The sequence below is a fragment of the Festucalex cinctus genome, chromosome 6, assembly GCF_051991245.1.
Source record: "Festucalex cinctus isolate MCC-2025b chromosome 6, RoL_Fcin_1.0, whole genome shotgun sequence".
Classification (NCBI taxonomy): Eukaryota; Metazoa; Chordata; class Actinopteri; order Syngnathiformes; family Syngnathidae; genus Festucalex; species Festucalex cinctus.
The window spans coordinates 8497479-8525447 of record NC_135416.1 but is presented as its reverse complement, the minus strand read 5'-3'; the positions used below and the strand labels follow the sequence as shown (position 1 = coordinate 8525447).

General features: G+C 38.6%; 2 protein-coding genes across 5 annotated transcripts in view; one reads left to right on the top strand and one right to left on the bottom strand.

The window, feature by feature from the left end:
- LOC144020346 (solute carrier family 22 member 7-like) overlaps nucleotides 1-6127 on the bottom strand; it is a 41165-nt gene extending 35038 nt beyond the window's left edge. For 3 of the 4 annotated variants that reach the window (XM_077523720.1, XM_077523719.1, XM_077523721.1), the window contains exons 1-2: nucleotides 5562-6073; nucleotides 3371-3539 (exon numbers count right to left, since the gene is read on the bottom strand). The gene's annotated coding sequence lies outside the window, so the exon portion shown is untranslated. Of the gene's footprint in view, nucleotides 1-3370; nucleotides 3540-5561 lie in introns of all 4 variants that reach the window. The other variant, XM_077523722.1, reaches the window with a different exon arrangement.
- On the top strand, nucleotides 96-27715 carry usp53b (ubiquitin specific peptidase 53b). Its single transcript, XM_077523717.1, has 17 exons — nucleotides 96-350; nucleotides 4291-4472; nucleotides 5607-5770; nucleotides 6752-6844; nucleotides 6933-7067; nucleotides 7901-8014; nucleotides 8084-8166; nucleotides 8494-8599; nucleotides 10064-10210; nucleotides 10446-10595; nucleotides 10680-10848; nucleotides 14603-14725; nucleotides 14993-15698; nucleotides 17705-17766; nucleotides 18537-18615; nucleotides 20256-21043; nucleotides 22398-27715. Exons 2-17 carry the CDS (start codon nucleotides 4388-4390, stop codon nucleotides 22472-22474), a joined length of 3081 nt encoding a protein of 1026 aa, XP_077379843.1. The 5' UTR covers nucleotides 96-350; nucleotides 4291-4387; the 3' UTR covers nucleotides 22475-27715.
- Nucleotides 27716-27969: the final 254 nt, after the last annotated feature.

The following is a 27969-nucleotide window of genomic DNA, read 5'->3' as shown; positions in this document are numbered from 1 at the left end:
CACTCTGGCCACAAACCATCACTGGCCTCGTTTATCACTCACACACTGGGGGGGGGGGAGACGGGATGGGTGGGGAGGGGGGATTTTAAGCGAAATTAAAGTGTCCCGGGCACCAAGCAGAGGGTTGAGGCTGCAGCCCTGCGTGTCGGAAGGATTGCCAATGGTGCACTATGACAGATAGCGCTGCACGTATCTGCAGTAGGTGCCCCTCGTACTCGTAGCCCCGCGTTGGATTCGCAGGATTTAGCGCAAAAAAAAGAAGAAAAAAAAACACACAACAATCAAAATCAACGACTGGATTCTTGCACCTCATCTTGGAGGTCCCGCATTGCCATTTTTTTTCGGAAAAGGTAAGTCTGCGCGCCTCTTGTTTTAGCTACGAGGAGCTGCCATGCAAGTTGCGGCACGTTTTTGTGTGTGTTTGTTTTGCCATGCGACTGCACGCTTCTTGCAACGCTGCAGCTTGTTTTGAAAACACACATGAGCGGCACGCATGTTGTTTACAATGCAAATTCATAACGGAGAAGGCGAAGCAAGGTTGTTATGTCATACTTGTGTAAATATGCCCCCCCCCCCAAGCCCTCTTTTGCTTTAACGACATCACATGGTGTCACAGAGTGCATGGTACAAAAAAAAAAAAAAAAAGGAAAAAAAAACGTGGGGCGCCCTGGCGCTCAAGGGTGACTTTAATTATGGACGTAAATAATGAACACACTGATTATTCATTTAATAGACGTGCAGGGACAACAATGAGTGGAATGGAATCTGCATATTAATTATGTGTTCAATTTGCATGACAAAGTTAAAATCGTGACACTCACTTTTTTTTATTGTGTCCCATTTTATGTAAATATATATATATATATATATATATATATATATATATATATATATATATATATATATATATATATATATATATTACTTTCTTTTAGATTTTGTTTTTATTTTTAATATATATTTATGTTTGATTTTTTAAAAGATATTTTGATTAGATTTTTTTAAAATATATATATTTTTTTTAATTCATTATATTTGCATTAATTCCACCGCAGAGTGCCATAAGTGAAAAGTGTCATTTGGAATAGAACAGCTATCTATTATTATTGATGGGAGCTCCCCTTCCTCATCCCATCAAAGTGATAATTCATTATGTCCATAAAAGATTAATGTTCCAGTGCAAAGCTTGTTGAAAATTTTAAAGGTGCTTTTCCTCATCAGGCGCCACCACTGACTGACTGACTCTAGATGAACGATCCATTTTTAATTTTTCATTTTAATGTGGTTAATTTGAACTTTAGTATAATGCTTGTGGTTGCTAATATCGTTGTACATACAGTCACCAGACACTTCATTAAAAGCAATCCAATACAATAGCTTGGTGATCGTAATGCTCTGTTTTGGTTGTAGTGCTGTCAGAGAGGAATTCGTACCTCTGTAGTACTGTTTCAGTGTAGTTCGCACACATTAGCGTTAGCATAGAATACTCCCAAAATACTTAACTTTTCCAACTCAGGGCCCAAAATATGGAAGTTTTATTTTGGGAGCATCTGGCATTATAGACAATAATGTTATTTCACACTGTACTTGCTACTATTTGGACGTGTATATGTCACACTCACTGGCACAATCGACGCAGCCTATAAGTGCTATTCAATAAGTGCTGTATCATCAACTCTGCTAGTGTCAGAAATTACAAATAGCCCTCAGAGTGATGATGCACTGCAGTTGTCCACCACTGCAAATTACTACAACCACGTTAAAAAAGTGATTTTTGTTTTGTTTTGTAAAATCCACCTATTTTTATCCGTCTCAGGGGGCGGCCATTTTGCCACTTGCTGTCGGATAAAAATGACAACACTTACGGGCTCAAGTAAAGACCAATCACGGCTCACCTGTTTTCTGGGTTTGCTCATACAAGCTGAGCGCTTTGGCATTGTGATGTCATTTTCAGTCGACAGCAAGTGGCAAAATGGCCACTCCCTGAGATGTATTAAAATGGGTGGATTATTTTATATTACACAAACGCAATATTAAAATATTAAATCAGAATACCGTGGGCTGACTAGTGGGGGCGCATAGACATATTCATTTTTTTGACATTTTTTTGCATTGCGCATTTTTTGACTTGATTTCCTCTTTAATAGAGAGGCGAATAAACGAGTCATTTGGTCGCTATATTTAGTGACATTTCTGACCGTTATTGATGACTATTTTTCAAGCAAGCCAGTTTAATTTGCGCTAAGATACCAACAACATGAGCAGAATCATTTGCACAGTTTTGCATTGAACAAGAAATGAGCTCATTGACAGGTAATCAGTCAATGGTGCTGAATATTGTCAATGACATGGTGCTCATTTATACGTGACAAAAGCTGTGATTTATCCTTGTGCTATAAGCTCCTGACGCGAGTTATATGATTCCATGCGGCAAATACCTTGCATGTGAGAGCTAGAAATTATATATGTATGCAGAAATGTCAGATTTACGTGATATTGTATGTCACAATTACATCAAAGTTTTATTTTGGCTTAAAGATAAGGCAGGAAGGAGTAATTGGTTTGGTTCAGTGGTGGGCAAAGGATAGCCCATACGCCACATACAGTGTTGCCTGCTCTGTTCTTTAATCCAGCCCATTCAATATTTACATGATCATAAGTCCTGGAACATCCATTGAATAAATTGAATAAATAATAATATTATTAATTATAACTATTATTTTTAATCATTTATCTAATTAAATACTGTTAATTATTGTTAATGTAAATAATATAAGGATAAATTACATTATAAAACTGAACTATTAACCTGTTTTTTGTTGTTTTTTTTTTTTTAACTCAATCTACAAATGATCTGGACTATCTTTTTAAAATCGTCTTTTTAAAATGATACTGCATAACCAATAATTATAAATTATTTAGTGAACCCCTCAAGTTACAACTCACAGACCCCCAGGAATCTAGGGACCCCAGTTTGAGAACCACATTAATGAGATTCCTACGCAGCTTTTGGAACTAGCAACAATGAATTAATTATAGTGAACCCTCGTCATATTTGCGGTTTGTATTTTGTAAATTCACACATTTGTTGAATTGAATCAATAAAGCAATTGTTTTGCCGCCCTCTTGTGGCATCTACAGTGCTGTGAAAATAAATTTGCTCCCTTGTTAAATTGATTTTTATTTTTATTTGGCATACGTTCCCCACCTTTTTGTGTAAGGTCATCCAAAAAAATAAAAAAATACAAATGTAACCATCGCTGGTGCCTTTTTGTTTTTTGGTCAGCAGCGGTTTTCGCCTTGGATCTCTGCCAAGAATCCCATTTTTGCACACAGTCTCTTCCTTTATTGTTGAGTCATGAAAGCAGACCTGAACGGAGGTGAGAGAGGCCGACACTTCTTCATATGTTGTCCTGGGTTCTTTTGTCTTCTCCTGGATGAGTCATCACTGTGCACTTGGGGTCATTTCTGTATAGGTTGGCTCCCCCCTGGCAAGGTTCACCACTGTTCTCTGCTTTCTCCATTTGTGGACAAGGGCTCTCACAAAAAAAAAAAAAAACACACACAAAAAAAACACAAATTAATTCATAGTACAATTTTTCACAAAGGGTCAGGTAGCTTTAAATATTTTCCCGCACCCTTAAATAATTAAATCATCATTTAAAGACGCAGTGTGTCGGATTCACTCAGGAAAATGCACTTTTTAAATACAGGATGTACACACTTTAACTTTCTCTCAGTCTACACATCTGGGTTTTATGTTAATCTTTGGTGGTGAGTTTGTCCTAACCAAGCCTGTATTTTTCCATTTTGTGTTTGTTTTATAAACAGCGGGACATTTCTGTGGAAAGACAGTAGGACAAACTCACCACCAAAGATTAACATAAACCCAGATGTGTAGACTGAGAGAAAGTTAAAGAAATCTAGAAATTCTTTCCTAAGTATTTCACGTTTGTTTTCAGCTTGTGTTGGTAAGTCTATGTTGTGGTATCCTGTAAGTTCCGTTTTCTCTGTATAACAATGTGCACTCTGTTTTTTTTTTTATGCCATTTTGCCATATCTCATTGATCAGTGTTCATGAAACCATTTAGTTCCATTTTATGGAGTTGCTAAGATACTCAATCCTGTTAAATTGTCCACCTTTGTGGAAGCTTAAACCATACCTTTTTGGGGGGCTTGGGATTAATTTGTCACATATATATTTGCTATCTGCAGCAGGGTTCGACCCTATCCGCATTGGTTCGCTGTTCTTGAATTTGGCACGGGTCTAACGGTTGCTCGACCTTTTAGACCCATCGCCTTTCGATGTGTAGAGGCGAGTGTATGAAGATGCCCTGTGGCTGAGGCCGAGAATGCTTTCAACCAAGCGCTCGGCAGGAGCGTGGTGATGAGATGGATGGAGCCAAAGAACAACCAGCTCCCACATCCCAGCATGTCCAACGGCAGCAAGGCCCCACCACAGTCGGGAGAAGGTAGAGGACATGATGATGATTCACGTGGCATGTGTCCAATTCAGTCATTTAGATTAGTGATGTCATCAAATAAACTGTGTCCAACATGAATTTATATCCACTTCTACTTATGGTGCCAGGCAGTGATGATGAAAATCTTTCTGAATGTAGCACGTGTGCTCACTTGTACAATATACAGACTGCTTTGGACAAAAATATATTCAGCTGCCGTATTGGTTTTCAAGTGGCAGATGTCTTAAAGAAAAAGTTCAATATCAGTGAGTCAAGTTAGTGATATTTAAGGCACTGTTGATTCAGTCCCAAATAGGGCATTTATTTTTGTAAACAATTTCAGCAGTTTAAATTATATGAAATAATGGAAAAATATTTGTCTTGAAAAAATATTAAATTAATGAAACAAAGATATGAGTAAGATATGAGAGTGATATGAGTAAGCTGTTGATTGAGTGTATTGTAGAGTTTGAGGATTTGGTATGTGGTCACACAGATAAACTGGAAAAAGAAAAAGGTTGGGGACCACTAGTTGAAATCATGGCCTTTTCGACTTTGGTCAAGTTCTCGCAGAGTCATACAAAATTTATGGCAAAATATGATCAACACTCCATCCAGTCCAACAGTTCAAATGTTTATTAATGATTAAATGTATATAAAAAGCACATTTTTGTTACTGTCAACATTAGGTCAATTTCATTCATAAAGGTCTGTTATTTTTACAAATTATTAACCAGTCTTAAGGGTTGGAAAAAAGCTTATTCCTTTTAACAATACAATATTTAAACATAATAATAATAATAATAATTTTTTTTTTTTTTTTTTAAAGTCCTGATTTCCCCTGACAGCACCAATTTACGAGTTAAGTTCTTCTGAGGTTTTAACATTTAATATATTAATTATTATTATTATTATTATTATTATTATTATTATTATTATTATTACATGGCGGACCAGATCTAATGCTCTTATGGGCCCATATATGGCCCACGTGCCGCAAGTTGTTCACACTGCTTAAAACAGAACAACTGTGGACCACATGATTCTAAATTATCCACAATTAATACAACAAAACCACTCTATTGCCACATTTCTTACCTTTTAACAACTTTAAAAGAAGCATGATTGTGTTTCCAACTGCAGGCTCTAACTCCATGGCATGGGTGAAGATGTTTAAGAAGCCTGGAGGAGGAGGAGGAGGCCTGAAAAAGTCCTACCAGCCTGGCAGCATGTTGTCTCTGGCTCTCACCAAAGGCCTCCTGAATGAGCCCGGGCAGAACAGCTGTTTCTTGAACAGCGCAGTTCAGGTGAACCTTCATTATTCAACTTTTTTTGTAGTTGTTTGAAAAGCTACAAAATAGCTTGTTTATTAGCTTTAACTTAGGTGGTTTAAAGCTAGCTAGTTTGCTGGCTGTAGCGCAGGAAGGAAGCTAAGTGCTAGCTAGCTGTCTGTTTGGGTCTTCTTTTCCCTTATTCGTCCACTATAGTAAAAAAAACAAATGTTTTTTCATTTACTCACTCATTACCTTGGTTTGTACGTCTCATTTTGACCTTTCAAAAGTCCCCGCCTTCATGCATGGCCTTTCTCTACAGTCATTGGCTGAATGTGAAGTCGTTTCATTCGGTGATTGGTTGGTTTACACGCCTGTTATTCTACACTGCACCAGTGATTGGAAGTGATGTGACTCATTGTGTGTACATGTCTGTTACCTTGGTGAGCTACATGTAAAAATGTCATTTTCTCTATAAACTGAACAGTATATTCTGGGTCACTTTTAACCCAAGCAAGAATATCCACTCTTAATATATTTTTAACGTTGGTCTAGAACAGGGGTGTTTAAGTCATTTTAAATCAGGGGCCACTTTCACCCAAATGTAATGATTTAGTGCAATACTTGCTTTGCTAATCTAATCTATTTTTGATCAGACTTGGGAAAATACACACATGGTGTTAGAAAATGTGTTGTTTATTTTTATGTGGATAATATCATGGAAATAGAAATATATACTAGTCATTGAACAGCGATGAAAGGATATTGCTTAGAACTAATTAAAGAAACAAGAATTGGAAAAGTATTGGCCTTTTGAAAAGTGTGGTCAGAGCTAGACAAACACTTTAGTGATGTTGGGCACTGGGGCGGATCAACGCACTGATTGTATGTCCAATCAGGTTGCCTGTTAATCTTGTTACTTCCTCGATTTCATTTTGGCGGCGCTCTGCTAATGGTTTTCAGCATTTGACACACACCAAAGTGAAAGTATTTTGTGATGTTGTGTATTATTCTCAGGTGCTTTGGCAGCTGGACATTTTCAGGAGAAGTCTGAGGCACCTCTCAGGGCACTTTTGTCTGGGTGATTCCTGCATTTTCTGCGCACTGAAGGTTTGTCACAGTTACTTGACACTTTGAGGTGAAGGTGTTTTGTTTTTTTTGTATCTTCAATTTCAATTTATTTATTGTGGGGTTCCAGAGCATCTTCAGCCAGTTCCAGCAGAGCCGCGAGCGCGTGCTGCCCTCAGACAGTCTGCGTAACGCCCTCGCCGAAACCTTCAAAGACGAGCAACGCTTCCAACTCGGTCTCATGGACGACGCTGCCGAGTGCTTTGTATGTTGACGGTTTCCTTTGACTCCTCTTCTAAAATTGCATAAGTCAATTGTCAGGCGACCAACCAATTGCAGGGAGTAGACTACACCACATAACAATTACTGTACTTTACACTTAACTCATTTGCTCCCAAAAAACGTATAAATACGTTCTATTTTAAATATTACCATGCTCCCAAAGATGTATTTATACGTTTTTTTTAGTGTTTTTTTTTTTTATGCTAGAGAATTCAGAAGGCTTTGATGCAGCCTCTGAATTGAAGAGAATGATTGAAACAATGGTAGTTATTACAAACATGGCCAGCAGGTTGCAGCAGAGTATAAGAGATCAACCAGGGTCATGTTCCAAAAGGCTTTTTTCCACATTGTTTTGGGGAATAATGATGAAATTTAGCTATTATATGATGCCAATTACTGCAAAATTGAAACAGATAGAAATTGACTTTTTTTCCTGATGAAAGAAGAGACTCTAATCTTTCTTTTGGTAGGTTCCATGTTTTTCTAGCAATAGACCAAAATATTCTGTGGGCCTTGCAGCAAAATCAGTCAAAATCCAGAAAACAGCCGGGAGCGAAGGGGGTTGCTTCAGTGAAAATGGCCGGGAGTGAATGAATGAATTTCTTTCCCTATGATAAACTACACATATATGTAAATAATATTAATTCAATCACATTTTTTTCTCTATAAGTATTTAGGTTAAACTTTCTTTCTCTTGAGGAATCATTCTTACTTGTAATAAACAATAAGGATAAGCAAAATTATCATGCAGAACACACACAAGTATTATGATATTATGTTTAAGTCGACTGCAATTGCACTCATTTGTCACTTTAGGAGAATATCTTGGAGCGCATCCATCTGCACATCGTCTCAGACACGGCCACTGACTCTTGCTCCTCCAAATCCTGCATCACCCATCAGAAATTTGCCATGATGCTTTACGAGCAGGTACGTAGCCAATTCAACATGCTTTCGCAATGTATCACTGAAAATGTGCATTTATGTTTTCTGTTGCAGTTTGTGTGTCGCTGCTGTGGTGCGTCGTCGGACCCCCACCCTTTCACAGAGTTGGTTCACTATGTTTCAACCACTGCTCTATGGTGGGTACTTGACTTACCGTTTTAGCTATTACACCCTACACCTCAGGATAATCTTTCAGAGATGTTGGAAAATCGAGCCTTTGCTGACTATGTTTACAAGGGAGGGAAAATACACAAATTCAGCCTTATTTCTGGTACTCCAGAATCTTGCTAAGCTTTGTCACGATATCCATGACAGGCCATTGTGTGACGCAGGTTAGTCCTTTTCCTGTTTATGTTCTTGTGTCCACAAAACCAAGAGCGTGATCTCACGTTGGTTATTGTGACACACTTTCTGTTTCTTCCTTATAGCACGTTTGTAAGGTACACTTCTGTGTCTTTGCACAGCCAACAGGTGGACCGCACAATGGCGAGGACGGAGCGTCTCAGGTCGGACATGTTTGGAGAATTGCTGCAGGCGGCAAACAACACAGGCGACCTGCGTAGCTGCCCCGTATGTCATTTACTGCCCTCATGGGCATTTTACTACCATTTCTTTTGCAACAAAATGGCACTAATTACAACAGCCTGTTCACTTCCACCTCTTCTTATCAAATTTCACGCCACGGTGAATGAGCGAACTTTTAAGAGTACATGATGTTCTCTGTGCACTTGAAGGAAGGAAACCGTGCCAGACTGGTGTTAGGATATAAATAGCAGTTAGGGCTTAGCCTCTGTTTTCTCTCTCATCTGTATTTGCTGCTGCTGCTGTCGTCTTCCATGTTTTAGTGGAGGAAAGATGAGTTTTTTTTCCCCAGAAACTGCTATTATTGTACTATGATGAGTGATAGATTTAGGTTTTCCTGTCATCTCTCTTGTTGTACAGCTAATATTTCCTAGCTTTTGGCTTTAAAAGAGGAACAATAAACTAGTTTACCCCACTACACCCTCTGTGTAGCTATGCCAATTATCTACCACAAGTTTTCCACCCAACTGCCCCAAACACTATATAATTTAGAAATATTAGTTTGTATTTTAAATGTTTTAATTATACTGCGCAGTGGAGCGTCAAAGTACAAAATGACATTTGAGTGATGCTTGCTGACTTCCTTTAGTTTTGGGTGGGTGGGTGGGTGGGGGGGGGGTTCAGGCAGTACTTGAAAAGGAGTTCTGTAGTTTTAATACCACAACTATCCAATACAAATCATGTGAAGGCACATATTTTAAATGTTTTTACTTTTATCTGAAACACAGAAATGTGTCATTGGTGTGTTCAATAAATAAATAACAATCTAATATAATATGTAGATATAATATTTATAGTCAATTGACTGACAATGTAATTATTATTATTATTATCAGTATTATTATTATTATTATTATTATTATTATTATTATTATTATTATTATTATATTTTATTTTATTTCTTTATTTTTTTTATGTGACAATAGTCACGAGTCTCTCGCGGGCTAGCTAGTTAGCTAATGGCTAACAATAACATTCTTTATTTACCCCATTGCCTGCGCTTCAATTTTAGAGTACAGTGTTAAATTGTAAATAAAAATAGTGCATAGTCATCAATATGCATTTGATTAGAGTATATCAATATGTATTTGACTAGAGTAGCTAATTTACCACAGTAGTTGATAGGACACCCTTCTTCAGTCGTTAAGTGGCAGTTGGCAAACAAATTTTGGTTTCCATTACTACATTGAATTAATTTTTTGAGGAGTTACACTGAAGTCTTACCCTCGTGACATCATGCGTTGTCCAGTAGAAAATACGACATGACGGGGTGTTCGTATGCAATTTTCTACTTGACATGTGGTATTTACCATAATTTCAATACCACGTGAGGCAGCATATTTTCAGTCACTTTTATTCCAGTTGCTACAACTATTTTTGGTGTTTGAATATTGAGGTAAAACTGTATCCTTTTTAGGAATTTTCAATTCCTCTCCTGCTTATCTTTTTCAGAGAGACTGCGGTCAAAGCATCAAGATCCGTCGGGTGCTGATGAACTGTCCGGAGATTGTCACCATCGGATTCGTTTGGGACGCAGAGCAGTCCGATCTGACGGACGAGGTCATCCGCTCGCTCGGCCCGTGCTTGAATTTGTGTGGAGTAAGTTGTTTGAAAGTAATCTGACTATTTGATACACAGAGATTATGCTAGTACACTTAGCATAGCTAGCTTGAAAAGTTAAATAAGATAACAGTGGTCATTCTCTGTTGAGAGAGATGGAAACGGTTGATAAGAAATCAATTTATTCCACATAATTGACTATCGCAGGGTGTAGCCTAACTCTGTCTCTTGCTGCCCAAAGTCAGTTTATGTAAATATGTTTTTCTGTGTTTAGCTTTTCAACCGCGTCACTGATGAAAATGCCAAACGGAGCGAGCTTCATCTGGTGGGAATGATTTGCTTCTCCAGCAAACACTATTCGGCCTTCGCCTATCACACCAAATCTTCTAAATGGATGTTTTTTGATGACGCCACTGTAAAAGAGGTGAGGGCCTCTGCGGTCTGTTTTAGCGACTCATCATCACTGAGTGAGTTAATTGCTCTTAAATCCAAGTGTTCTTATTCCCAGATTGGCTCTAAGTGGAAAGATGTTGCTTCTAAATGCGTCAGGGGACATTTTCAGCCACTTCTTCTGTTTTACACTAATCCTGAAGGGATGCCAGTGTCTAACGAGGACGCACCAAGGCAGACCACCATGTGTCCTCGATACAAAGGTCAAGTCAATGGTGAGGCGACAGGTAAGCACGTTACTAAGCACACTTTATGATTGTCAAATTATTTTAGTAGACATACTATATTTCAGTTAGTCAATGTGAATCCATTTTATCGATCAAATGGAGTCAAACATCACTAGTAGTTGCATTTGATTGGTGTAACAGTCATAAAACACAAATCTCTGCAAACTAAAATAGATCACACAAGCATTAATAAATACTTGCAAAATATGCCAAATATTGCAGCCAGTAGAATGCAGCTCCAGTGTTTCTTCACTGTAATAAATAAATAAATAAAGAGTAATATTTAATTGAAAAAATAGTAGAGTTTTTGCACTCATAAATTCTATGTAAATTTTACAAGTTTATTTAAAAACAAAATAAAACCAAAAACAAGTTACTCAAGGGTCAAGGAAAAAAAATCACAACCTCCAGGTTGAGAAACAACCACTCTACCACCTGAGCCATGCTGCTCCTGCTGTGTGTTAGTAAATTGATGGTGTCAGGCGGAATCCTCGTACCTCCAAGAGCTTGTTTTTGGGTTCATTTTCGACATACCAGCAATAACAGTAATATTGGCATGGCTCAAGTGGTAGAGTGGTTGCCTCCCAAGCTGGAGGTCATGAGTTTGTTCCTCAAAGTTTAAGTAACTTTGTTTTTTGTTTTTTTTAGTAAATAAACTGGTAAAATATACTAGAAACTAGTGATGTAATGATAGCCAAACATCACGATACGATATTATCATGAAATGAAGCTCACGATATGATAATTATCACGATTTTGTGGGGACTTGGGCAAAATTTTAAAAAGGTCATAATATTGTTTAAAAAAAAAAAAAAAAAGTTCATACTAAAAGAAGCACAATATTGTGCTTTTGTACATAACAGCAATGCATATAAAGCACCCCCAATCTCTAATAACACCTACTGAGGCGTTTACTTGTTAACTTAATGCACTCACACATTGAGTTCCTCCACATATTGACTCGGTTCACAGGCATATTACGTTCCCCTTCATCTGGCAATTGGTATAGATTTTAAACATAGAAGGGCCAAAACATCTTTAATGAAAATTAAATTGCCCTGGTGCTATAACTGCACAAATGGAAATCAACCTGACTTTTTTTTTTAACAGATGTGCTGCTTTTAAATATTGTGAACATGACGACGACGATATTGTGGCAGTTTTAATATCACGACATCATGATATTGCACTTATCGTTACATCCCTACTGGAACCTCTCTTGGAATTTCTGATTGAAAAAACTTATATATAACCTTAAATTTTCTTTCTTTCTTTCTTTCTTTCTTTCTTTCTTTCTTTCTTTCTTTCTTTCTTTCTTTCTCTTTACAGTGTTGAATCAAGTAAAAGCAAAAAGCTAAATTACATTAGAACTACTCTAACAAGTACATTTTGGCCACACCATTACTTGAGGAAACGTAAAGAAGTAAATGTAGCTTTTGACTACCTACCTCCACTACCTAAAGTGTGAAAATAAATTAACCGCTATTAGTAATGCTTGGCTCAATAGTCGCGTCACACAAGTGTAAAAAAAAACAAAAAAACTCTCCATGGTGAAAGTGGTAAGTGATGACTTGTATGAAATACAGTAGAATTTGTTTGACATTAGATACAGTAGCACCCATGTTGAAAATGTTTTTTTGTTTTTTTTTAAAGCCAAAGAAAAAGCTCAACTAGGTTAATCCTTTGATGCACACTGATCAAATAGTGATACAGAGCAATGAATTAATGAAATTGAGAGTATTCGTGTTTATCTCGACAACAATGGGAGACAATTCTAATGAATTAAAGCCAAATAATGATTTGAAAGCATCACTGTCAGAAAATTCTAATGGGACCTTACAAATGGGAGTTGTGGCTGTGCTGAGGATTTGGGTTCATGTGTGTGTGTGTGTGTGATGGTTTGAACTTGACATGAGGATGATGCCTCTGTTGCACGCAGATTACCACCCACGCCTTCCTGCCTAATCCCCGCTCCTGTGGCCCTGCAGCGTACTACTCATGCGCTCTCACTCACTCTTCTTAGCCCGCTCGCTGCATGGACATTTCACATGTTTGGCCACGCTTCATTTCGCCGCTCGTTTGTTTTGACGATGGAGTCGCGCCAGTTCCCATGGATTGTTTTGCTTTAGTGCGGCGCCCGGACCCGTTGACTGGCATGGGACTGGAGTCCTGTTTTAGTGAGAGTATGCGTAAGTCGCAGGCTCTTTTTTTTGTTTTTTGTTTTTAAAATAGACGGATATTAACTCATTCACTGCCATTGACGGAAAAAGACGTCAAATGATGCATTTTTTGCTGGTCTGGCAATGAATGTGTTAACAATAACATTTGTACATACCTTCACAATGTAATGAGATCCGATACACAGCTTTACAAGGATAATGCTCAGTTTGTATTGAGTTAACATTGCTGTATTATCGTGGTTATACTTTGCATCATACTATAGCGCTCGATGACAGAAACATTAGCTCTTGAAGTATTCACAGTTTATATAATTGTTGTTCATGCTGCACAGGGGAGACAAAAAACACCGCGGGCACATTGGTGAAAGTGTCAGTACATTTAGCAGAGTTAATGATGCTCTTGCATTTTTCACTTTGCTAATGAGGCTCCTGCATTATGCAATCATTCCGCACAGCACAAAGGAAGGAGGTGAGTGTGTTGTATTGTGTGCTGCTCTCATTTAGTGATAAATCAGAATGGAAGAACAGCTTTTAGGCTCACTTTGTGGCTCACTTGATCTCGTTCCATGTGCACCAGATGCTCACCAATGTCTGCTTTATGCAGTGAAAACATTTTTTTGGCATCAGTGACGTGTTTTACTCGAGGTGTGTCGGTATGCTGAAAATCAAAGTTCGATATGTACCTTGGTTTTAGGTCGTGGTTTTGGTTTGTGTGCTGTAATTACCAAATCATAAAAGGGTATAATGTTTAGTTGAGTGGCAATGCTCTTTTTGAAGGATTTGTACCAATTATGTCTGTCAAACTACCCTTGTTGTGAAATTAGTTGAGTCACTTGCCCCTTTACAGAAGGCAAATCTCAAGTTTACATTCATATTTCAAAGTAAATAGTCGATGAATGGCACCACAGTATAAACTTTTTTTGTGGGTGTCACTGTAAAAAAACAACAACAAAGAGTAATATTTACATGGAAAAAACATTCTAAATAAATTTTACAAGGGTATTTGGAGTACACTTTACTAGTTTATTTAAAGCAAAAATGAACAAAGAAAAGCTACTCAAGGGTTGAGGAACGAACCCACAACCTTCAGGTAGGGAGATAACCACTCTACCACCTGAGCCATGCCACTCCTACTGTGGGTTAGTGTATTGATGGTGTCGGGCGGAATCCTTGTACCTCCGTGAAACCACTTTTTGATCTCATTTTGGACACGCCAGCAATGTATACTGGCAAACAGCAAAAGCGGCATGACTCAGGTGATAGAGTGGCTGTTGAATGTCATGAGTTTGTTCCTTAACACTGGTAACATACTTAAAACTTAGAATTTCTGAGTGAAAAAAAAACAACTTTACTAGGTTTTTTCAAGTAAATATTACTCTTTTTTTTTTTAAATTATTATTATTATTAAATTTTTTTTGATAGTGATCTAGTTGACTATGCACATGCAAACACACGAAATAGGCCAACAAGTTCAGAAGAACAATTTTAGGTTCGAGTAATGAACCGCAATATCTTTAAGTGGACTGGTGAGCTGACCAATCATCTGTCTCCCCCCCCCCCCCCCTCCTTTTCAGTGAAAAATCCCCTCGGCAGTCCAAACAGATTCCAGGAAGCTTTTATGGATAATTTTCAGCGAGTCGGTGAAACCACAAAAAAGGACCGAGGGCACACAAGAATAGACGCCTCCCAATCCAAAGGTACTGTATGGTTTCCTTTGGTATGATGACACCATTAAAGGGGATGACCATGTATTTGGAAAAATAATATTTTAATTGCTAGTGTATGATTGGATTGCTTTTCTTCGAAAGTAAAATGCAGATATGGGGCTTGAGTCAGCTTAGTTTTAGTTGCCATAGTAACGACTACCACATATTTTGACCAAAGCATGTCACAAATATTTAATGAAGACACCTGGGGACTGTTTGAAATTCAATGTGATCAGAAATGTTGCGTTTGTTCTGTAGACATGACCCACGCAAGATCCTCGTCCCCTGAGAATGGACCCAGGGAGCAAAAATGTAAAATCTATCCTCGCAATGAGAAGTCAGCGAGCCATTCGGGCAGACCATCTCAGGAAGCACGCGGGCAGTTCCGACCCACGCAAGCTGGCGGGCACGGCAGGAAGAGCCATCTATCGCCCAGTCGCCCCGATCAGGACGGCCCCCAGGATCAGTGGGAAAACGGCGGGAGCGGAGGCAGCCGGAATAAGTGCAAGTCCACCTGGCGGCCCGTCCGCGAGGTGCTCAATGTGGACACCGTGCTCAACGAGCTGGAGCAGCGTCGCCAACAGCAACACGACAGCCCTCGGCGAGCCAGGACGGAACGGTCGCACGCCGAGCAAAGTCGGGACCGCGAGCGGGAGTACGCCCGGGCCAGGGAGGACCGCAAGCAGAAGTGTCTGATGACCATTTACGAGGACGAGCAGCGTCACGAGACGGAGAGCCACAGTTCGGTGGAGTCGGACAGCAGGGCCGCCCAGCAGAGGGGCGGCAGGCTGACGGGGGGCGCCAAGACGCTGCTGCGGAGCGACACCTGGACCATCCAGAGAACGGAGTCGGGATACGAGAGCAGTGACCGTCTCAGCAGCGGATCCACCAATCCGGACTCGCCAGGCGTCGACGGCTTTGCGGTCAAAGAGCAGAGGGCCGCAACGGAAACTCAGTTCCAAAGGTAAACACTTGGGATCACTTACTAGTAGAGGTGGGCGGATCGATCAAATATCGATATTATTATCGATACCAAGTCAGTATTGATACTGGCACTAAAATATCAATCTAGTAGTTCAGTTTCAGGTTGGCGCTTTAATTGCACCTTAAAAAAAGAGACAGAAACACTGAATTTGATTAGGAATAAGCAATTCACTGATATATCTACCTTAATAAAAAAAAATACAATTATATAGTATAATTTTCAAAAAGTATCGTTATCTAGTATCTGTAAATACAGGGCCAGTATCACAGATACTGACCCTGTATTTACTTGGTATCGGATCGATACCAAAATTTGCTATATCGCACACCCATCGCAAGTGGAATCACTTACTCGTAGAGGTAGGGGATCGATCAGGATATCGATATTATCGATACCATCTCAGTATCAATATCGGATTGATACTGGTACTAAAATATCGATCGAGTAGTTTAGTTTCAGTTTGCCGCTTTTATACACTGCTGCGGTTTGGTCAAACAGATAACAGGCATATCTATCACAGTAGTACAGCATTGTACTTGAAAAAATATTTTTTGGTATGTTGTTTTATGTGTTATAGTTGTTGTTGCATGATAATCTTTAACATATTGTTTATTAAGGTTGAAAAAGAAGTGATGAAGGAAGCATTTTTAGTTATTTTTTTGTTTTTGTACTTTCTGAACAGTATACAATGATAATCTATTTATTTTCGTTTAAAAAATTATTTTGTCATGGTTGGAATGTTTCTGGGGGGGGACATTGATAAAGTATTTTCTGTTTATCAATAAACTGACCTAATTTCATTGTTTCATTTTTTTTTTTAAACAAATGAAACAACACAAAAACACTTAAAGGTTGAAATTTGACTGTGAATAAGCACTTCAATTATACAGGTACCTTAATTTAATAAATTTTTTTATATATTATAATTTTCAAAAAGTATCGGTATCGGCGATACTGGCCTGTGTAGGCCAGATGATCAACCAGCATGCGAAAACCAGTGCACTGCAAGGGCTGATCGTTGTGGTGTGAACAGGGGTATAATAAGTTTGTATTTTTCATTATAGTTATACAGTTTTAAATTAGGGATGGGCGAGTACCGATGGTATCGGTGCCGATACCAGCCTTATTTTAAGGTATCGGTACTCGTGATGGTGGTCACCATCACGGTCAGTTATGCTTGAACCCTATGAAATCTGCCTAGCAACAAGTGATGGCAGAAATCTGTCACGTCAATACTTTTTATAGAATTTTCTGCAATGATATTCATTTGCAGATTATTTTTTTTAATCTTTAGTTGTAAACTTTTTTGCTGAAACAGAAATTGATCTAATAAAAAAAAATAAAAAATAAAAAAATAACCCTGACCCAAAACAAATCATAACGTATTATATATTTATAGTGTTTCTGGTAGCCTGCCCAATAGCTTTGTGCCACATGTTTTCTATTCATTAGATTCACTGTTGTGTGTCTGCCTCTGCATGGAAATTTTATTGCGTGGACAAAACTGTTTTATTTTTGTATCACACTGACATCTTGTTTTTAGAACTGTAATTGATCTCAGCGTGGGCCAAAAATAGCATCGCTTTCTTCACTTATGATGACATAGATTCAATGTCACTCGAAACGCAGGCAATGATTTGATTTAAGCTGACTTATGCCTTTAAACCTAATTGTCATATTGAACAACCACATAATGGAGGATGCCTTTTTGGGGGGATACATTATGGATGTCCACGGCTATACATTTCATCTGGTTGTATTATGCATCACACAATACAGACGGAACTCGCTTGTAACAATTCATTCATCTCATTCTGAATGTTCTGAGAATATCAAATAGTGGTCTCAATCACAGTTTGGTGTAAAATTGATCCTGTTTTAAGCCTTTTTGAGCATTTGGCCTCATGTCACACATTATTTGTGTGTACTTGTTGAGATTCATTGTAATTTGTGTTTGATTTTTATTTTTATTTTTTTACTTTCAGCCTGCTTCACCCAAAGGCAGGCGATGCAAAATCCAGCGTAACGTCCTCACCGTCACACAATGGTATGTTGCAACTATTTATTATTTTAAGCCCTCCTCAGCTTTTCCTGGCACCATAAAACACTTTAGTGCCCATAAAGTGAAAATAAGTGCGCACGCGTGTTTGGTTAGCAGTATTTGAGCCTTGTTGTCTGACGGATTTCTTCGTCGATAATCTGCCGGAGAACAAAGTGGTGAGGTGATATCTTGCGCTTCCAATGGCAGTCTGTGAGTGCAAATGCAAATGCAGCGCAATGCCAGAGGTTGGCATCTTATCTGGGACTGTCTTTCTCTAACCTCCTCACCCGGCAGCCTTTAATCTGATGATAATCCCACAGAGCTCATGCAGAAAGCACAGCTGGACACGGCTGCTGGCACCGTCACAAATATTTTCCCCGTTGCTGCGCGGTGACGACGAGCAATAGCTTTTATCCTGGCAAGGCCTTCTGCAGGGCAACAGCCTGGGGGGTGGGGGGCAGGGGGCGGGGGTGGGTGAGGGTGGGGGTGGTAGGAGACACACACATCTATTTTTAAAAAGGGTTGGAATTCGCCGCCATGTGCTGACGTTCATGTCCAGCTGTGTGCCAGAGCAGTGAGAGATTGACACCTTGCTGATGCTGCCACCTTGTGTCAGTCTTGCGTGTTATGATCAACCTCTATCTATCTATCTATCTATCTATCTATCTATCTATCTATCTATCTATCTATCTATCTATCTATCTATCTATCTATCTATCTATCTATCTATCATACAAAGTATGTCAATGTGATGCATTGTCTCTCCTCTATTGCAGGTAAACATCAGGCTAAACCTCAGGGAAAGAACCACGACCAGGTTTCACATTCACATCTTAAATGCAGTCCAGGTTCAAGGTATTTCATTGGAAAATTACAGTCTCATAAACTGTGTCTGTGTCGAGCAGGGGTCTCCAACCTTTTTTTCAAAAACAATTCTTGACAATAATAGTAATAGTATGTTAGTGGACTATAAATTAAACAGCAAAATCCAGCCATTTTTATCCATCTCAGGGGGCGGCCATTTTGCCACTTGCTGTCGAGTGAAAATGACATCACAGTTGCTCAGGTCTCAGGTAACAACCAATCACAGCTCAGCTTCAGAAAACAGATGAGCTGTGATTGGTCGTTGCTTGGGCCCTGAGCAACTATGATGTCATCTTCAGTCGACAGCAGGTGGCAAAATGACCGCCCCCTGAGTTGGATAAAAACGGCGGGATTACGCTGCATAACTCATATTTCACAAATGTAATATTAATCAGAATGTCATGTTTAGACGAGTGAGGTTGCATATAACATTATTGTCAAGAAACATTTAAGGTTTGACTCCCCTTTAAATGTTCAAGCAGAGTGGAAACTATATAGTGGCAGAAGTCTGCTAGCTTATGCTTAATTGGCATCAAAACATAGTATAAAACTTGAAACAAGACCGGGAAACATCCAAAAATATTTTTTCTTATTCTTTATCATATTCTTCTATTACTAAGTGCTGCCCAGCATGTTGAAGCACAACATGATACTATACTGAAACCACGGCAACTCTAAAATTGTACATTTATTATAGAAACCCATTTAAAAAAAAAAAATCACCGAAAACGATGAACCACGATATAGCAGTTAATCACTGCATGTTTTGTATGATATTTTTTTGTTTGGCGGTGTGATGTTATATTTTTCTCATGTAAAATATTTGCCTTGACTCAATACAGTGAATATCGAAAGTCTACACACCCCTGTTCAAATGCCAGGTTTTTATAGATAGATAGATAGATAATAGTGAGAACAATAATTTCAAAACTTTTTCCACCCTTAATGTGACCTATAACATACATCAATTGAATGAAAAAAATTCTGAGGAGCATGCAGAATAATGTGGGTGCACAAGTATGCACACGCTCTGATGGGCTTTTCCTGGCTTTTTTTTTTCCCTCAGCTTTCTTGCAGAAGCCTGATGGTTTTGACTGATTTCAAACTGTTCATAATGTCCTCCACCTTATCTAAAGCCCCAGTGCCGGCTGAAGAAAAGCAGCCCCAAAGCATGATACTTCACCTACCATGCTTCACTGTAGGCTTCATATTCTTTTTGTTATGAGCAGTGTTTTGTTTGTGCCAAACGTACCATAAAATTTCAACCTTGGGTTTTATTGGACCAAAATAAAATCTCCCAAACACATGTGGGAAAATGTGTTATGGTCCAACAGAACCAAGGTTTTGTCTTTAATTCCTAAAGGTATGTTTGGCGAAAAGATTATAACACAAATTAATTTGAGTTGTACTGTAGTGTTTATAGTTCACATTAATGGTTGGGAAAAAATAAATAAAAAACAAACAAAAACTAGCATTTGAAAAGAGACTTTTTATATCCACTGTCAAGGTATATGTGCCTTATAATGAGGTTTCTCTAACAAGAGAAAAAAGGGCTCAGTTGTCTTGATGGATTCTCACAACATTCTCTCTTAATTGGTCCAATGATGTCATTGTTTGTGACTGTGGTGCAGGCGCAAATGCAAGTACACGTCCAGTACTTGCAGAAAACCTTGCGAGCGGGACTGCGTGGCTGCAGATAACAGGCAGAGTGAGCAGCAGGAGCTGACAAGCGGCCGAGGCCACGCGGGGGAGTGCGCCGCCTCCAGGCACGTCACCAAGACCAGCAGCTCCGAGTGGAACAGCTCAGACGACCTCGCCCTCTCCGAGCCCGAGGACAGAGACTCTTACCGCTCCAGCGACGCTGCCGCCTCCGACCCACCGTGTCCTCACGTCCCCCTGGCGTGCCGCCACCCCCCGGGAAACGCCGCCGCGGACCCTCAGCGCCAGCTCGGCACGTCGGGTCCGGCCTCGCCTCACCTCCGACCCGGCCAGCGGCTCTCCCCTCACCAGGGCGAAACGAGCGACGCCCTGTTCCGCCCCAGGACGCTTCAAGAACCCTTCCAGCCCAGCCCTCGCCACAGGAAGCCCGACATCTCCGGCCTGAGGACCTTCTCGGACGCCAGCTCCAAATCGGGCTCGGACCCGGAGAGGAGCACGGCGTCGTCGTGCGAGAGCGACGACAGGCTGGCGGCGGGGTGCCGAGCGGAGCAGGCGCCGCCCACTCAGGAGGTTTCTCTCACCACGTACTTCAACGTGGACAACTGCATGACGGAAACGTACCGCCTCAAGTACCACAACCAGAGGCCTCTGCTGCTGTCGGCCGCCGTGCCGCGAGCCGCGGGCCCGTCTGAGCGCAGGGACGCCACACACACGCTCTCAACTGACACGCAAGACACGTCAAAAGCCAAACCTGAATCAAGTAAGTTGACACTCACGTTTACAGTGATACCTTGAAGTTTTTGGGCACGAGGCAGAGTAGCAGCTCATGCAGACAAACAACCATTCACACTCACATTCACACTTGAAGTGGAAGTCAACCTTAAACATTTCTTGACATTAATATGTTATATGTGACCTCACTAGTCTAAACATGACATTCTGACTAATATTACATCTGTAGAATATGAGTTATGAAGCAAATATAGCCATTTTTATCCATCTCAGGGGGCGGCCATTTTGCCACATGCTGTCGACTGAAGATGACACCACAAGTCCTCAGGGCAATGACCAATCACAGCTCACCTGTTTTCTGAAGCTGCACTGTGATTGATTGTTACTTTTTTTGCCATTTTTTCCCGCCTTTAGTGCTTTTATTGACACAATTCAATACATATTTATATTCAAGAACATATCTTGCATAATAACTGGCAAACATTTTGTTCATTTTAAAGATATGTACAAGAGATTTGACAATTTACTGCTTTTCTTATTATTGATTAATTTTATAGCTTTGAAAATGGATTTCAATTACAAAAGGAAACACACATATATGGAAAAAAAAAATACTCAGGTCTCAGCTAACAACCAATCACAGCTCACCTGTTTTCTGAAGCTGAGATGTGATTGGTTGTTACCTGAGACCTGAGCAACATTGCTGTCATCTTCAGTCGACAGCAAGTGGCAAAATGGCCGCCCAGTTTTGCTGCTTAACTTGTATTCCACTAACACAATATCAATCAGAATACCATATTTAGACTAGTGGGGCTGCATATTGTCAGGAAAAAAAAGGACAATTCATAAACATAAAATGCACACATAGCCTGTAGTTTGCTAGCATAATGCTAATATATTTGAACACAAGTGGTGAACACATTTAATATAACAATACTCACAGTCATATATTCTTTATCTTCTGTGAGTAGCAGATGTGTACTGATGTTCATGTGTACAGACATTCAATTACAGTAGCCTATCTGTCTTAAACTGCCCCCAGGTGGCCAAGGTGGGCAGCAGCACAATGGCCAATCATTCTATTTATGTCATTACAGTATATTTTGGGGGAAGTACAATAGTAAAGAAATCTATTTTTCTCCCCCCACCAAAAAAAAAAAAAAAAAAAAAAAAAAAAAAATTCCACCATTGTAGTCCTTTAGTCGCCAAAGTTTTTTTTTTTTTTTTTTAATTAGAAGTCTTGCCTTACAATGACAGTTGACACTAAAACTTTGGTGGAGCTCCAAATTACACAACTTTTTTGGTGCTTTGGAACTTCAAGGTATCACCACAGTTTTACAGTGACTGTGATTGTTTACATGCTGTCATTAATTTGTTTCCAGGCAATACGAGCAATAAACCCACCGCGAAATGGAACCCAGTGACAGCCAAAGGTCTGGATGAACGAGGCTTTTTATGAGTCTACCTATCTTTTTTTTTTTTTTTTTTTTTTTTGTTTACATGCATCAACTGTGCGGTCGTATGAGATTGAAAATGGATGCCAAAGAGTTTACAGAGGTGGAAATGCACTATGTGGACACAAGTGTTGGGACACTATGTCATTACACCCGCAGGGAGTGAAAATGTGCTGCTATAAGGCGTCAGAAGGGGTGTCTAAGTTCGAATGCTGGACTTGATAAAGGTGGACCTGGTGACAATTGTTGTACTTTTCTGTCTATCTCAAATTCACAATCATCCAAGCATGCCTTTCTGGACTTTGCATTTCCCGAACACCAGGCCTACAATTGTTCAAAATGTCTTCCTTACACACACAAAGTCATCAAAGGCCTGATTATAGGATGTCTCCGAAAGATGATCCCACTGTAAGTTCAATAAGCACACGCTTATCTTCATTCAGTTATTGGCTAAGATGTTAAAAAATCAGTATGTGCTTGTGTTGTGAGACCCCATTTAAGAAGCTGAATTAAGACTCAGCTTAATTGGTTAATGAATCAATCTTGAATGTGTCCCAATAATTTTGTCCATGTAAGCGTGACACTTCCATACAGAGTGGAATTTATTTATGCAAGCTCGTCACTTATAAGTGGAGCCTCGTTTAAATATGAAAGATGTTATTGTTTTATGCATTATTAATGCACTCTTTCGCACGCGTGCTTGTCTTCCACTTTCCATCTTTCACCAACATCTGGACAGTTTTGCACTGAATCCTATTTTACGGCACCTTATGCATAATATATTTTATTTATATATAAATACATATATACACATATATATGTGTATATACATTTTGTGTTGTAATAACCTACAGAGGTGCCACAGTGGAGCGGAGAGTTGTCCCATTTAGATATGAACCCGTTATACAATTGTCTTGACACGGCAATATGATGTCATATGTTCCCACTGAAGAGGCATACATCATCATCAATGCTGAGTGCATTCATTGTGAATGAATACTACACTATGATTGATAAAACCTTATCACAGATTGGGAGGTAAACTGCAAAGTGTACTGTATGAGTTTTTATGACGTTGCCTAAATTATACACCATCAGAATGGAGTGTGATTTAGTGTTAATTTCATCAACGGAAACTAAACAAAAATCATTTCATCAACACACGTTTTTCACCGGACTAAAACTAGACTAGACTACGCTAAAAACCTCATTAATAAAAAATAACTGGGACTAAATCAGTATGCATTTTCGTCGACTAATGAAGATGAGGTAAAAATGTACTTCACTTAATAAAAACTGGACTAAAATCTATGGACAATTTAGTTAAAGGAACTTGACAGCACGCACGAATTAAAAAGAAAATAATAATTCACTCATTCACTCATATGAGTTGCCGCGGGAGTCATGTAGCCGACAAATTCGCCCGGCCCCGTCTGCGACACGCCCCCTGCCACCCCCCGTTCTGTGATTGGCTGGAGGGGTAAATAACTGTCTGTCCATAGAAACGTCCCGCTGTTGACAAAACAAACATAAAATGGCAAAATACAGACTGGGGGGGTGGTGGGGGTTTAGGGAAAAATCACCACCGCACATTAACAGAAGCCCAGAGGTGTAGATTGAGAAAGAGTTCATGGGTATACATCCTGTATTTATATAGTGCATTTTCCTGAGTGAAAAAAGGAAGACCGTGCCTTTAATGAAAAAAAACCAAGATGAAAATTATATGAATTTTGTCGCTGCTAATCTGTCACTGTGACACACAGTCACACACCCCTTTTAAAATTTACAGCTAGCAAGTGCAACATGCACAAACACATGGGACAGACACGAGGTGGATTCATGGTGAAAGGCAAAACCAAATAAATTATAGTTAGAACGTAACATTAATCCATCTGCTATAAAGTTCCAACAATAATGTTAATATGACTGCTAACTAATGCTGGCTAATGTACTAGCTCATAGCATGGAGCCAAAATAGCCACTGTATTTATGTGTGAAGTTGTTTTTCATCAAAAATATGAGAGAAAATTCTATGTGAAATCTTTTAGATTTGAAATGTTCAACATAATCTGCTGACAAAAAAATAAAGATAAAATGACTGTCCTGACTAAAACTAAAACCAGATGAATAAAATTGTTTTCTTGGACTAAAATAAAGACTCGATCTATAGTCGACGAAAATGGACTAAATAAAAACGGGATGAGGTTGACTATGATAAAAACTAAGAAGCGAAATTGAAACTGGACGAAAACTGAGACAAAATTTTAAAATGGCAAATAAAATTAACACTAGTGTGATTAAAGTGTTAAGATTTTTCTCCAAAAATATTCCGACATTTTATGTACATGATATTTGCAAATATGACAATATGTTTTAAAGAGGATTTTAAATAATTGAAAAAATTAGCTATAAGATGTAACTGGAAAATGTCAGGGAAAGACGACTAGAACGTCTGAATTTCATTTGGAGTGAATCAGAGGCATTTGAAATTACAGTATAATAATAATTATTATTATTATTATAATAATAATAGTTATTATTATTATTATTTTATTATTATTTTATTTTATTTTTTTCAAATTATATAGGTTATAGGTCACATGATGAACTTAGTCTTATTTGGTTTCAACCACAAAAGCCTGGCATTTGAACAGGGGTGTGTAGACTTTTCATATCCATTTTTTTTTCTTCACATTCAGCCTAAAGCGATTGGATGGTGGGCCTTGTTATACTTTGAAAGCAACTCAAGGCATTTTTATGGTGAAGCAATTTATTGTTCAATGGCAAAGTCAGTAACCTGATCTAAACCCAATAGAGGATGATTTTGATGAAAAAAAAAAAAAAGACAGGAAGAGCCATAAATTCAGTCAAATGCTGCTTTACATTCATGATGACAGTCCTTTGATTTGCCTTGAACTCATGAAATGGAGCTGTCATGTTTTTGAGAATCATCTTCAGTTAAAGTCTAATTCTGTTGATCGTTTTTATTCACATGCATTATGATGGTGTGAAGGCAACATCGTAAACACCTCCGCAGGTCACATTGCGACATAAAGCCTTATCACTTCATCCAAACTGGCGCCACATATCGCTTATTTTAACAACCTGACCGCGTTAATGAGTGACGGAAGATCGTGCAAATGTGTCGATAACGGATTTTTTTTGTGCCGTCAGTGATTTGAAGTGATTAAAAGCAGATTGAAAAGGCCTCCACGTGGGGATATGTACAAATAAGTTGCATGCAAGCTGCCCATAAACGATGCAATTTGTTTTGTGTTCTACCCTCCATTGTTCTAACCAATCGTCACGCACGTATTCATTAGTACGATTCATGTTTTCGGTGTGAAGATGTTTGTTGAATGATACCAATGAAATTCATATCCAACGTCATGCTGGGTTAAAAGTCCCAAAATGTCCCAAAAATTCCCAAACGTGCATGTGGCCTTTACCAAGTCTTACTAGCTTGCTTGTGAAAGCAGAAGCATGAGCATGAAAATAGTCCAAAACAACATAAACTATCCAATATTTATTCTAACGTACTAATCCGATTGCTGTTTGTAATTTCAACAGTTTTTATTTAACACTTGAATGTTCTTATTCTCTTGTTTATACGAATGCATCTGTTGTAAATATGACCGTATGAAGCAAATAATGGACTTCGACTGTCCGAAGTTATACTATGCATTAAGTTAACAAGGTTATTTTGACATTTGTAAAGATTTTGTTCCATCTGTACTGTAGCCTGGGGAAAAAAAAAGAAAATTATACACTCATTGGACGCTTCATTAGGTACACTTGTACACATTAAACTGCTACTATTATGATTTTATTTTTTTTCCCAATTACTGTAGTTTATATTTCATAGTATCTTTCAAGTGACCCGGTAACTCAAGGACTTAATAATAATAATAAAAAATAAAAATAAAAATAAAAGATCCGATACAAGACTCAAAAAAATTACAAACTTAATATACTTAACAAATATAATAATGCTCAGTTTTATTCAACACAACCACCAAATTATTACTTTAAAAATATGTTGTTATTGTGGTTGTTTGTAGTGTTATTAAACTGTAGTGCATCATACTGAAATTATTAAAGTTGTGAAATGTAAGAAAAAATAATAATGAAAAAAAAGGAAAAAAGCAAAATTATGATTAAATATTATATATTTATTATTCAAGTTATTAAAGGGGTGTTTGCGTTGTAGGCTTCCAAACAAAGCCGACCCCTAACTAACATGCTTAAGTGCAATTCTCAAACATGGCATGCGATTATGAAAGTACGCAGTCGTTATAAGTATGTCATCTAAAACACATACCATATTACAACAAAATAGCAGCACTTGCAATGCTAAAGTAGCATTAGCATTGTAAACAACACGTTAGCCGCGGCTACTATGTTTGTAGCATGACTTATACGAAATAGTGTTAACGTAATACTACATTATGCTGTCGTTTTGTTTTTCTTTTTTAAATTAAAAGTAAAAAAGAGAGGTCGCGTGGGCGTGGCCGCTATTATGGTGCTCGTGATGCCTTGTCAGGCACACCTTCTCTGATCGGTTGTTTTTCCTCCAATGCGGTGTTTTTTGCAAAATCTTTTTTTTTTTTTTTTTTTTTTACACAGATCATTTAACAGTGTCACTGACATTTTTAACAAATATAAAATTGCAAACTCTTCCTTTAGTACTCATTTTATCCCAAAAACGTATAAAAACGTTCTATTTTAAATATTACCATGCTCCCAAAGACATATTTATACGTTTTTTTATGTTTTTCAATGCTAACGCATAAAGAAGACTTTGATGCAGCCTCTGAACTGAAGAGAACACAGCCAGCAGGTGGCAGCAGAGTATAAGAGATCAACCAGGGCCATGTTGCAAAAGGCTCTTTTCCCAATCGTTTTAAACAGATTTTGGAATAATGATGAAACTTAGCTATATTCTAATGCTAACTGCTACAAAATGGAAACAGATAGAAATATACTTTTTTTTTCTTAATGCTGCATCTAAAGCGGCTCAGCTAAATAATGAATAATATTTGTGCAGGTGTACCAAATGTTTTGTCCTATGGAGTGTTTATTCATTTCTTCAAGTGTTTTTTTTTTTTTTTAATCCAACTTCATCCCAGACCCATACCTTCTCTCATGCCATAATAATGATACATAGTGTATATTTAGAATTATTTGATGGTGTATATTTAATTTGTATATGCGTCACACCTTCTATATGTGCCCCCCCCCCCCCCCCCCCAAAAAAAAAAAAGAAAGTGAGTGTGCGATATGATTCAAGGATGCCTTCAAGCGAGTTGATTGTGCTGTTACTAATGGATTGATTGTTCCTTTGTGCTGTTATAGTGGATGATTAGAGCCATTGTTTGACACACCGGTGACAATGTAGCACCTTTATGACGTGTTTTCTTTTCCCTTGGAAATCCGTTCACTCTCTGTACAGAATTCGATTCTATTTTCTTGTATTTTACACTCGGCGTGTCTTCCGTTG